The 13,921-nt window shown below is 32.8% G+C and overlaps 1 protein-coding gene across 1 annotated transcript; it reads left to right on the forward strand.

Annotated features, from left to right (window-relative positions):
• The first annotated feature begins 8,597 nt into the window (after positions 1-8,597).
• On the forward strand, positions 8,598-12,086 carry LOC104114539 (probable LRR receptor-like serine/threonine-protein kinase At2g24230). Its single transcript, XM_009625009.4, has one exon. The coding sequence runs from the start codon at positions 9,277-9,279 to the stop codon at positions 11,830-11,832; it is 2,556 nt and encodes an 851-aa protein (XP_009623304.1). The 5' UTR covers positions 8,598-9,276; the 3' UTR covers positions 11,833-12,086.
• The last annotated feature ends 1,835 nt before the right edge of the window (positions 12,087-13,921 follow it).

Here is a 13,921-nt window from a genome sequence, read left to right on the forward strand (position 1 = left end):
CCTGTGTCCTACCTGTTTGGCCATCAATATTTAAATGTTAAAATTTTTGTTAGAGGAATATTTCAACTGAGATTGGTTTTACTCAAATCAGGTGTTTTCAAAGGAAATTTGTGTTCAAACCTATTAAAATTTCATAAAATTTCAACTGTAATTTCAAATGCTTCCCCCCCCCCCTCCCCCCAAATTCTATTCCTACTTGGTGTCTTGGAGTGCATTGTGTGGCAGTTTTGAAGATATCATGTCAAGATTTCCTGAATTGGCTGTGTATGGTATCCATTTTTGGTGTGACATTGCGACTCTTCAGATTAATTCATTGTTTGAATAGAACTCTCCATTCAGATAAAAGCTTACATCTAATTTTGTTCCTAGTTATGTCTCCACAGTGAAGCTCCTATATCATTTGGGAATATATGAGATGGTCTGTGTCACCCAAGGCTAATTTCACATCGATAAAACACAGAAGAGATATTGGGTATATAAATAAAAGCAAAACTATGTAAACTTGAAATAATGCGGTTCAAATTGGTGTCCCAATTCAAGAGACCATTTTAGCATGTTGGGTTCCAAGAAAGACAGATTTTTTTACTTGTTAAAAGAAATTATATGTCATTAGAAAATATAAAGAACCTCTAATTTAAAAAAAATCTAATTTATCTCGAAAGGCAAAATATTAACTTCTAAATTATTTTTATTTCTATATAATAAGTGACATCAACTGCTTATTTATTTGATAAGTTGATAGTTTATTTTTTCCTTTTAATTAAATGAAAGAATATTATTGATCTTAACTTTATCTTATTACATCAAAATTACTGAATTTTAGAGTGTTTTAGGGTATTGTGATCATTTGTGTTTTTCTACCTGACTTGAAATTAGAAGAGATGTCCACTTAATTGCACTTAGAGCTCGTTTGGTATCTCCTCATTAAATCCAATATAACCAAATACTCCTTGTTTGGTTGCTCGAATGAGGAGAAATAAACTCCTCGTTATTTAACACATAACTTATATATCATTTTATTGCAATTTTGTATCATCTTATAAATAATTTTCGTGTAAGTTATACGGAGATTGATGTACTTTTTTTACAGTGGGTTAGAGGGCATAAAGTAGAATAAGAATATATGCATTAGCAATGCAAGGATTAGATTAAAAGACAAAAAACGCTCTTAAAGCAAGTAGCTTATGTATAATGATATTTTCTTCATTATTAATCACCGCTTAATGATTCTTTCATTATTAATCACAAATAAATAATTTTTATATTATTAATCCCTCCTATTTCATTATCAAGATTCTCAAACAAAACATAAAGTGTTTAAACGAGAACAACCAACGATTCATGGATAAATAGAAAAATGTCATCTGATTTGTTTTCTCTTATGTCCTTTAACATTTTTTTAAAGGACTTCATAAAATCTAAAGAAGAAAATCCAAAAATCAAGAATATAAATTTCCAGAATTCCACCTTTTTTTTCCTCCACTAATCTTGGTAAATAAACTAACTTTTTAATGTATAATAATATTCCAGCTTAAAAAATAATAATGTTTTGGCTTCAATCATTTGTAAAATAGGAGGTCACAAGTCTAAAGCTCTTTCAAATTTGGTATCAAATGTACTTTCCATAACAGTTTCTCTTTTTTTATTTTTTATTTATCTCAATAGAAAATATCACAAAATACAAAACCCATTATGTCATACACATTGTATGATATTTTAGAAAATCATATGTTACTTTTTAAGTAACTACTAACCACATTTTCATTTCAATCTAAACTATTCATGAAAATGCATTTGAATATATTTGCTAATGTATTTGTTTCTTTCTCTAGCTTTCTAGTTGTTACTAAAAAAAATGCTGCCGCTGACCTCTTTATAAAAGCATTTTGCAAATATTTTCATTTGACCTTTTCTCTCCACAAAAAGGAAAAGAAAAGGCAGAAATTACTATCTACGCGCCGCCCCCCCCCCCCCCCCCCCAACCAACAAAGGAGTTACTGATTATTTTGAGGTCAAAATACTCAAATATATGTATAATAATTAAGAGTACTCTCGAGTTAAAATCCCTTGTATATTTCTTGTGTAACATAATTTTTCAAACAGAAAAGGACCAAAGATACCCTTTTACTATAAAAAATTATTTAAACTTAACCTCCTTTTCAATTTTTGGTCATTTCGGACCGGACTGTTATACTATAAAATGAATTTACCCTTATTTTTTTACGAAAATCCACGTGTCATTTCGGACCGGACTGTTATACTATAAAATGAATTTACCCTTATTTTTTTATGAAAATCCACGTGTCAGTTCTTTATTAAAAGACCTCACCCCAAGTTTAATTTACCTCCTGCAATTAAAATCCTCCCCTAATTAGACCTAATACCCGACCCACCTCTCTCCAAAATTTCTTTCTTCTTTCTTCTTCGATTGGTAAGTGGTTTCTCCAAGATTTCTATTAAAAGAAAGTCAAAATTTTAGCAGAATCTCCATTAGGAAAGACTCAATTAACTTTCCATAACTACATTAAGGATAAAACTATGAGACATACAACCATGACATTAATTGACCAAATTAATTTTCTAATCTGCTAACATAATTACTAGATTTAATTCATAGAACCACTCACAAAGGTAAACGTACTTAATAACAGTCTAGCCCTAGTCACCTCCAAGGGTCGTGGACCTTGTGGTGGGATGAATAATATCTCTTCACCGAAGTCTCGGGTTCGGGCCATGCAAATAATTTTTTTTGTATATAGGAAGCACTTTGCGCTGTAACAAGCGTTATGCAGTGCGAATTCGAATGAGTTTGGATGGTTGTTACATATCGTTTCATAATATATCGCATTGTATTGTATTATATCGTACTGTATCGTTTGATGATTACATTGTTTAGATAAATTATATCGTTTGTCGTTGTTTCATGATGTCACGTACCAACAATATGAAGAATAAACTTGCAACATTACAAAGAAAAAATATGGTACGTAGTAGAATTATTATATAAAAATATAGGATAAATAATTATTTAATAATAACAAAAGGGTAAGATAAGAGAAAAAGATAAGGTAACGACGAGACCGCACCAAATTGGTTGTTACATAAAGTGACACTTTTCGTTATTACGTAACGACGGATTTAACGATACGATACAATAAAATTTAAGTAACAATCAAAACAAGCATTATATTAAAAGTAATAATACGATACAATACAATAGATAACAATCATCCAAAGAAGTGGGAAACAAAAACAGTATACATATAGTTCTAGTCAAAAACTTATTTAATGTCATTGTGCAAAAAGTAATTGCAAAATAATATGTGCTGTATATTATTACTCCCACTAAATTAATTGCTTAATAAAATTGTATTGATGGAAATTGCATGGAAAGTGAATAGACAAGCGGCGGCGTGAAGTATAAGTAATGTTGGCAAGATCATGTGACATAATGTGTATGAAGAAATAAAAAAAGTGAATAATTATGGAGAGTAATCGTAATTATTTATGTTGGTGGGGACTTGAAAAGCAAATAATAAAAATCTGTATTTGATTGATTTTTTCTTACTCATCCGTCCCCTCAATCAATGCAAATCATTAAACTCCCCCCACTTCTTTTTTTTTTTTTGTCGGTGTTGGCGTGCTCCTATTTGATCAAACTCTCCCCCAAATCCTACCCAACCAATCCCACCTCTTACTTTTCTCCCGTGAGAATTGGAGAGTGAGGGCGGTTTTTCTCTATAGTGAAGACAAAAGAGAATGTACTACACATTCTACAGAACTCACAATTTCGATCACGAAATATATATGTGTGTGTATGTGTTACATTGGGTTCTATAGAACTCACAACTTCGATCACGAAATATATATATATATATATATGTGTGCGTGCGCGCGCGCGCACGCTATACATTGGGTTCGACGGAACTCACAACTTCGATCACGAAATATATGTGTGTGTTGCATTGGGTTTGACGTAAAGCACAACTTGGATTACGAAATATAAGTTCTTTTGTATTAGAAGGAACTAGTAATACTTTAAGCATAATAGAGGAAAAAATAATGAAATGGTAGTAGGTATTCTTATTTGGATTTTATAATTCTACTTAGGGACCCATCTACTTAATAGTAGGTTACTAATACTCTTCATCGTACTACAAAAATTATTTGTTTAAGAAGGGTCACTCATATTAGCTTAAAGAGAAAAAGAAAAATAAATCATTTTCAGTGGACTAACTACCAATTATGAAAACAACTAGTCAACATTTACAGGAGAGATTTGTGGAATAATTAGGGTTGTGGGGTCCACTAAACTCAATTAATTAAAGACTAAATATGGAGATTAAAATAGGTCCAAAATTATTGATATGAACTTGAACCTATGATGTTTGCACAACCGAGATTTATAACAAATCACAATCCTAACTTAATGATGTGACAAATATGCCATAAATTTAGCCCTTTTGTCCAAATAGGCCCACAAAGTTAATGGCTTTAATAAGTGGTCCCCTTTAGCCCACTATGTGAAAAAGATTACTGTTGAATTTGAGATAAAAAGAAAGGACACCATTCCCATATTCATAGTATACATGAAAAGGATTTGGAAAAGTGAGGGTCTTTTTCTTTCTCTAAAGGATTGTGGTGTCCGAATAAATTTGCAATTATCTCGATTATTCAATCGTGTATTTGTTACCTTCAATCGAGTTATCGCCCCTATCTAAGCAGCTTTTCCCTCAGCATAGGTTACTGGATAACTCCGACCACCATAACAACAACAATAACAAATTCAATATAATTTATAAAGTGAGGTCTGAGAGAAGTAAAGTATACGCAGATATTACCCTTCATTCGTTGCACCCTGACCCGAGTCCCCACGTTCGCTTTTCTCCGCCCGCAACCCAATAAGTTGGCAAAGCCAATACAAGATTAGGGTCGTCCCCTTCATTCTATGCTGACCCCGGCCCGAGCTGGTAGAGATGTTGTTTTCGATAGACCCCCAATTCAAGGTAAAAGTAAAAAAGAAGCATATTCAACAAGTAGTAACAACAACAAGATTAGGTAATATAATAATATTCGAAGTGAAAGAACCGGCATATAGTAAAAGAAATCAATGGATAAGAAGATATAAATAAAGGAGACTAACATTAATGCAACCGGCATGTAAAGGAGACACCCTAGCCTAAACTCCCGACACCGTAACTTAGACAAATAAAAAGAATTCACCTATAATTTTTTTATTTTTACCGTGGTTTGAACTTTAATTTTCGTGGCTTATACTATTTTATGACATTGAGCCACACCTTTGGATATAAACTATAAAGTGGGGGACATATTCTTTTGGTTACCAAAGTCAAGTACAGTTCTTAACCCTTTTATCTTCTCATTGTCTCTTTTTGAAAAGAAAAAAAAAAACAAAAAACTTTTTTTCCACCTCTCATTTTACAACAAAAGAGAACAAAAGAAGTAGAAGAAAGTATACTTCATGTTCATACTAAAAGGAGTATTTCCCTATCTGTTTTATTTAAATCTGAATGTCTTATTTTGCTTTTTGTAAATCAGTTGCGAGATTTCACATGAGGATAAATTCGTCGTATAAAACTATTTTTTTTTTATATTACAAGCTATGAACATTTTATAAATGGAAAATTTTATTACATAGAATAAAGTGGATATTTGACAGCTTCATATTTAACATTATATATATAACCTGTAAAGGAGAAAAAATATACTTAAACAGCATCTTATTGTAGTAATCCAGTACTTATATTCCGTATATAATCTGTCTGCATATTCCATAAAAAACCAATTATTATGGCATAAAAAAAATAACTACTACATTATAAATATTTGATAAGCACGCGTTTTAGGTACTCAATATTCATCACTCGATATAATATAAAATACACACCCAGATAATATTCATATTAATTTAAGTTGAAATTCTCAAACAGGCAGGAATCGATAGTTTTTACATGTGTCAGTCAAAATTCAGAGAATATTTTGTATACCAAAACAGTGTCATAGTCAGTGGATTGGGTGAAAAATGCCAAATCACGGGCTTAAGTCATATTTCCCTTCTCTTAATTAGTCAATATGTTACCACCAAAGGTCGTAGTGAGATACATAAGATTTTTTCACTGTTAATTAAAGATTTCATGTTTAAGTGATAAAAATGAAAAAAAACCCAGCAAGGAATGTTTTATTCTTTAATGGGCCTTACGCCACGCGAATCCAGATAAGCCGAACTCTAATGCGGATAATCGGAGAAGAAATTAGGAGAAAATGACACTATATAGTCTCTCTCAAAGTAATATATGAAAAAATGTATATATATATATATATATATATATATATATATATATATATATTTTCTGTATGTTATACATAAAAAAATATAAAATTTTATATATTTTTACGGCTACCGAATATAAATAGTTTAAGTCGCAAGCTAAAAGTGATATTTGCCCAAAAATTAGCCAATGTGCTTTCTTAGAATATTCGGTTCAGACAAATGCTCAGTTTTGGAATTTATCTGTAGCCAAATATAATGTTGATTGGATAATAACAGGAAAGAAATAAAGATAATATGTTGATAGGTTTAATAAAAAAAGTGAAGTACAAGAAAAGGAAAATTAAGATAATAGATCTTTTACATATATTGCATAGGACTAAACTTGTGGTTGAAGTAATTAATAATAGGGAAATACATGGTAATATATCAATTACTTGGTAGTTTATTTAAAGAAACAGAGAAAGTAATCGTCTTAATTATTAATTATATATATGATAGTTGAATGAATAAATCTGTACCCTTTTTAGTCAATGAAATTGGCAACGTTACCATTTTGGTTTGAGTTATTTTACTTCATTCGCACACTTCTCATTAAATTGTTTTTTTCTTTTTTTCTTTAAATTAGTGTTTGTCATAAATGGTAGAAATCACTCTTAACTAATACCTACAAATTTCTCACCATAAAGGAGATTAATACAACACAATTACAAAAATTACAAAAATTACGTCTTAATTTCAAGTAAATCGTAAGCACTTATCTCAATCGTTACTATCCAATTTTTCATTTGTGAACTTATCTGCCCACTGAAAGCCGGGAATCTTCGTCATCGTCAACATTTGATACTCTCTCGATAGTTTTAATAGTACACTGAAAGCTTTCGTAAATGAACAATACGTAGAGATTGCTTCGCTTTTTATGGAATATTTGTATAGCAGTACGATTACGATGCGTGTTCCGAATTGACGAGAGACGGCTTTCCTTTCGGATGTAAAGTCTGAATAAAGTAGAAGAGTACGTTAAATTAACTGCCAGTGTAAAACTATTTAATTTATAATTAGTACAAAATAAATTATAACTAATTGGATTATTCAAATCATATAGCCCTTTAAATAAATTGGGAAAATCAACAATACTATGAATATGCATTTAGTGTTGTAGTTGGCTGATCATGCATTGTCTTTGTTTGCACATCACACGTATCTTATGACTCAGAATATTATAGTTTAAAAAATAAAATAAATATAAAAAAATAAAATTATAATTGCATAATCAGCTACTATCAAAGGGCAACAGCCAAATTTCAGGCATTTATTTTCGCAATTGTTAAAATCACACCAAAATATGCAAAATATTTCAATTCCACAATTATTGGTCTTTGGAGATCTTCCAGAATTTGGAGTACAAAACCAAAAAGTCAATGAGAATATAACACCAAAAATAGTAAAGAAATATTGAATCTCTCTCCTTCTTGAATAGCCATAAAAAGTGTAGGAAAAAGAGAGCAAATCTTTTAATTTTTGGATAGTCCTCTAGAAATTTTTATTATTTCCCCTTTAGATATTCTTTACGACTAAAGTGTTCATAAATTGATGATCCCATTTATTTATTTTTCTCCATTAAATTAGTTTTTTTATTCATTGAATGGTAAGATGTAATACATTGATTATATAAAAATATATTGACATAATTATTATTATTTTCAGTTGTGATTTTAGGCTAGTTATCAATTTTAGCACATTACTAATTAATGTTGATCAATTGTTACTTGTAATTATGTAATAAGCGATTTAATTATATATTTTTTTACACCGTTAGTACATAGCTTAAACTCTAAAAAATTAGGTTAGTCACCAATTATACCCGTAAACTTTCACTTATGATATTAGGCTAGCCACCAATTTTATGATATTATAAATTAAATATTGATCAAAATATTTACCGTAAAGGGCAACTCGGTGCACTAAGATTCTGTTATATTTGGGGTTCGGGAAGGGCCGAACCACAAGGATCTCCTGCAAGAGAATGTTTTCACGGCTCGAACCAGTGACCTCCTGGTCACATGCCAACAACTTTACTAGTTACGCCAAGAATCCCCTTCATATAACTTTATAAGGTATTATGATAAATATTAATAATACTATGATAAAAACAGTAAAAAAGCTGCTATCTTATGTTAAACTTCACAAATAGTACACAAGATCTTCACAATATTAGTGTATCTAACTTAAATCTTTAATTAAAATAGACCAATATAGTGCCACCATTGCTGTATAGTATTTGTATTTCCACTTGCTATGAAGTAAATGATGATATGTATGAATGAACATAATGCAGAATCATTGAATTCCCATCCAACACCTTTACTACTAACTTCACCAACCCAACTCTCATTTCCATTTATGAAACCCCCTAACATTTTTACCACAACACAACACTGTCAATTTTCTAAGTATCTTTTTCTTCCTTTTCTTTACCTTTGTCTTCTCCATAGCCCCCATTAGCCTCTCCTGTTTATATTTTATTTTATTTTTAAAAGATTTGAACTTCTTTTTTTGTCTTGTTGAAACACAAAGACAAAGCATTTATGTTGTTGTATGTGTTGGCTTCATTAGTAGAGATGCAACAAGGTAAGTAAGTTCACATTATTCATTCTTCCTTTAGAAACCCCAAAATCTTAGTTGTCCTCTGAAAATCCCATTATCTTCTGAATTCTTGTTTAAAGATTTGATTTTTAAGCATTTTTCTTGTTAAAGTTCTTGACTTTTAGCCAATTTATACTGTTCTTGAAGTTCTTGGCTTTGTGGGTTTGTGGTGCTAAATATAGTAAGTGTTTGTTTTTGCTGATTCTTGGAAAGTAGAAGAAGTTTTATTAGTCAAAATATGGTGCTTTTGAAGTTCTGAAAAAAGAGAGATTTTTGGTGTTGTTAGAGGGGTTTTGGTTTTCTCTCTTTTTCTCTCTGAGTTTAACAGTTGAATCCCAAAAATGGGAATTGGGATTCTTGGTTTTTTTCTGGTTTTAACAGTGTTATTTAGGCCTTTGCTTTGTCAGCAGCCAAATACTGATGGTTTCTTTGTCTCTGGTTTCTTACAAAAGATGGGTAAAGTTCACAACTTTTCAGCTCACTTTTGTTCTTGGAAAGGTGTAGGATGTGATTCAAAGGAAGAAAATATTATCAATTTGACAGCTAAAAGTTTTGGTTTATCTGGTGTTATTCCTGATAATACTATAGGTAAACTCACAAAGCTTCAGTATTTGGATCTGAGTCACAATAATCTCACTGGTTTGCCTTCTGATATTTGGAGTTTAGGTTCACTTAAGTACCTTAACCTCTCACATAATCACATTTCTAATGACCTTTCAAGTAATATAGGCAATTTTGGTGAGCTTGAAATCTTGGACCTTTCTGTTAACAATTTCTCTGGTAAAATTCCAGAAGCCATTAGCTCACTTTCAAGATTGCATTCTCTTAATCTTAGTAAGAATGGGTTTGAGTCAGATTTGCCTTTTGGAATCTTGAATTGTCATTCTTTGGAATTTCTTGATATTTCAGAAAATAGACTTAGTGGTTTACATGATGGTTTTGGTGCTGCATTTCCAAAGCTTAAGCTCTTGAATCTTGCAGAAAATGAGATTAATGGGAAAGATTCGGATTTGTTAGGGATGGTTTCTATTACTCATCTCAACATTTCAGGAAATTTGTTTAAGGGTTCTGTTGTTGGTGTTTTTGAGGGGCCATTGGAAGTGATTGATTTGAGTAGAAACCAATTTCAAGGTCATATTTCTCAGGTAAACTTCAGTTCCAGTTTCAATTGGTCTCATTTGGTTTATCTTGATTTATCTGAGAATCAGCTTAGTGGAGAGATATTTAAAGAGTTGAACAATGCTCAAAAACTCTTGTACCTTAATCTTGCGCATAATAGATTTTTACCACAAGAATTTCCACAAGTTGATATGTTATCTGGTTTAGAGTATCTTAATTTGTCTGGAACCAGTTTGATTGGCCATATTCCTCAAGAGCTCTCGTCGTTGAGTCGCTTGAAAATCCTTGATATATCCGAAAACCATCTGAGTAGCCGCATTCCTGTACTAAGCAATAGAAATCTCCAAGTTCTTGATGTTTCATACAACAATTTGACTGGTGATATCCCTTTGCCACTTCTAGAGAAACTCCCAAGTATGGAAAGGTTCAATTTTTCTTATAACAATCTAACCTTGTGTGCTTCTGAATTCTCCCCTCAAACGTTCCGATCAGCTTTCATTGGGTCATCAAATGGATGTCCAATCGCTGCCAATCCTGCTCTCTTCCATAGGAAAGCTCCAAAACATAGAGGACTCAAACTTGCATTGGCTTTAACTTTCTCTATGGTGTTTCTGCTTTTGGGGTTGTTGTTCTTGGCTTTTGGTTGTCGAAGGAAAACCACAATATGGGCGGTTAAACAGAATTCTTACAAAGAAGAACAGACTATTTCCGGCCCCTTTTCGTTTCAGACTGATTCAACCACTTGGGTTGCTGATGTTAAGCAAGCTAACTCAGTACCCGTGGTGATTTTTGAGAAGCCACTGTTGAATTTCACGTTCGTGGACCTCTTGTCTGCGACTTCTAATTTCGATCGAGGTACATTGTTAGCTGAAGGGAGGTTTGGTCCAGTTTATAGAGGCTTTTTACCAGGTGGGATTCATGTGGCAGTGAAAGTTCTGGTTCACGGTTCGACAATGACAGATCATGAAGCAGCAAGAGAACTCGAGTATCTTGGCCGGATAAAACATCCGAATCTTGTGCCATTGACTGGGTACTGCTTGGCTGGCGAGCAAAGAATTGCCATTTATGATTACATGGAGAATGGAAACTTGCAGAATTTGCTACATGACCTGCCACTCGGGGTTCAAACTACCGAGGACTGGAGCACGGACACATGGGAAGAGGATGATAATAACAGTATTCAGAATGTTGGTTCTGAAGGATTGTTGACAACATGGAGATTTAGGCACAAGATTGCGCTTGGCACGGCTAGAGCCCTTGCGTTTCTTCACCATGGTTGCTCGCCTCCAATTATACATAGAGATGTCAAAGCTAGCAGTGTTTATCTTGATATAAATTTGGAACCAAGATTATCTGATTTTGGATTGGCCAAGATTTTTGGCACCGGACTCGAGGATGAGATAACTCGCGGTTCACCTGGATATATTCCCCCAGAGTTTCTTCAGCCAGAGAGTAGCAGCTCCCCGAAATATCCAACACCAAAGTCAGATGTGTATGGATTTGGAGTCATCCTCTTTGAGCTAATAACCGGGAAAAAACCAGTTGAAGATGATTATCCGGAAGACAAGGATGCTGATTTGGTTGGTTGGGTTAGAGGATTAGTAAGGAACAACGAGGGATCAAGAGTTATCGATCCAAAAATTCGTGGAACTGCATCGCAGACACAAATACTAGAAGCCTTGAAAATTGGTTATTTATGCACAGCTGAAGTTCCTGCGAAACGACCGAGCATGCATCAAGTAGTTGGACTGCTGAAGGATATTGAGCCTGCACAATGAAGATTTGAGGATACAGAAACATTGGCTCAATTCATAGATTTTTACCTCTCTTCATTTTGGTGTTTTGAGTTCTCCTTCTTGTGTTGCCACAAGAGGAATTGTACATTAGTCCAATATTTTTGTTTTGTTGCTTTATGCCATGTTTCTCATTTTCCTTTTAACATCTCCACTTGCAAAGGTTTAAGTTGTAGTACAAAATAGACTTGCTTGACCCTTGATGAAGGAAAAAAAAATAGTTTTTCCATTCATTTCCATTTGTGTTTTCCAATTCTTTGAAATTCATTTCCATTTGTATTTACCAATTCTTTGGCACTTTTGGTTGTGTCATAAATTTAGCCTTGTTATTCTTCATGTTATGAATCCATTCTGTTAAAGTTCATAGGAAAAAATACTAGATGCTTGCTAGATGACATAGAATAGCATCCAAAGACACTTTCTTTAGAAAAAAAAAGGGGTAACCCAGTGCACTAAGCTCCAGCTACGCCCGACATCGCGGGCAAAAATAGGTGGAACCAACCAAGACTGAAAACTTGCACTAAGCTCCCGCTATATGCGACATCACGGGCCTATCCTCAGGCTCAGTGGCGGACCCAGGATTTTATGCAAGCGGGTTCAATCTTAGAAGTACATAACTTTAGTCGTAAAATAATAGTTGTCAAATGGGTTCAAATAAAATATTTATACAAAATTTACGCTGCTTTAATCCTAATTTATACATATAAACAATATTATTTTTTGATGAAGCGGGTTCAGTTGAACCCACTTGCCAACACGTGCGTCCGCCACTACTCAGGCTGCGCGGCAATAGTAGCTTTAACTCCCCCAACCGGTAGCACTACGGGAGTTTGATAACCATAGGCCACCTGCTCTGGGATACGAGTAGCGAGTCTGCAGGATGCGCGGGAAGGATCAGACGATAATGGTATGTTGTACCCAACTTACCCCGTTATTTATTTCTGCAGGAAGCTGTTTACAAAGAGAGTTTCTTTATATATCCAAAAAAAAAAAATGAGATAAGTCACCTTTTTCAGTGAATACACTTACAGAGGCAAAAATTTTCTCATTAGTATGTGGGGTTCCATATTACAATTCTTGGAAACAGTAATTGCAGAAAAACCATAGGAGGACCACTTTCTCTAGTTGTCTTTTTCATGAAGTATGTGTCACTGTATATATAGGACAAGAAGTTTACATTGTTTTAACTCCTCCAACATTAATATAATTAATCACTTTTGACTAATTTTCTCTGTTGCTACGTTCTATGAATCTTTGCTACCTTAATCATTAAGATGCTTTTCATGTTCTAGGTCCTTCATATTTAGTGGGCGTTTGGACATAAGATTTGAAGCATTTTTTTTAAGCATATTTGAAAAGTAGAGTTTTGTTTGGATTTGAATATAATTTTGGGTTATTTTTGAATTTTTGTGAGTGATCTGAGTGAAATTTTTGTGAAAATTAAAAATTTTATGACAAAATATTGATTTAAAAAAAAGTGAACTTTTTAAAAAAAAATAAAATAATTCTTATGTCCAAACGAGCTCTTAGTCCTTTATTGCATTGGTCTAACGGTCAATAAAGTGAGTAAAAATATAAAAAAATCAGGATACAAAGTTAAAAAACGTTAGGTGATATTTTCCTATATTACTAAACTTTGGTGGACAAAAGGGAGGTAATAGGTGTTCGGTGAAAAAATCGATATACACGCAAATTGGTTCGAACACCATATATATTTAGTCCTTTATTGCACTGGTATAATGGTCACTAAAGAGAGTGAAATTCATAGAAATCAAGGTTCAAAGTCCAACAGAGTTAAAAAAAAAAATATTAGGTGATTTTCTTTCCGACTAAACTTTGATAGACAAAGGGAGGTACGATGAATAGCCGGAATACGCACAATTTGGTTCGAACACTATATATATTTAGTCCTTTATTGTACTGACTTAATGGTCAATAAAGTGAGTGAAAATGATAGAAATCAGGATACAAAGTCCAATAGAGTTAAAAAAAAATTAGGTGATGTTTTACTATTTGACTAAACTTTGATGGATAAATAGGTGTTCGATAAAATAGTCGAGATGCGCGCAAATTT

This window comes from Nicotiana tomentosiformis, chromosome 11 (genome assembly GCF_000390325.3).
Source record: "Nicotiana tomentosiformis chromosome 11, ASM39032v3, whole genome shotgun sequence".
Lineage (NCBI taxonomy): Eukaryota > Viridiplantae > Streptophyta > Magnoliopsida > Solanales > Solanaceae > Nicotiana > Nicotiana tomentosiformis.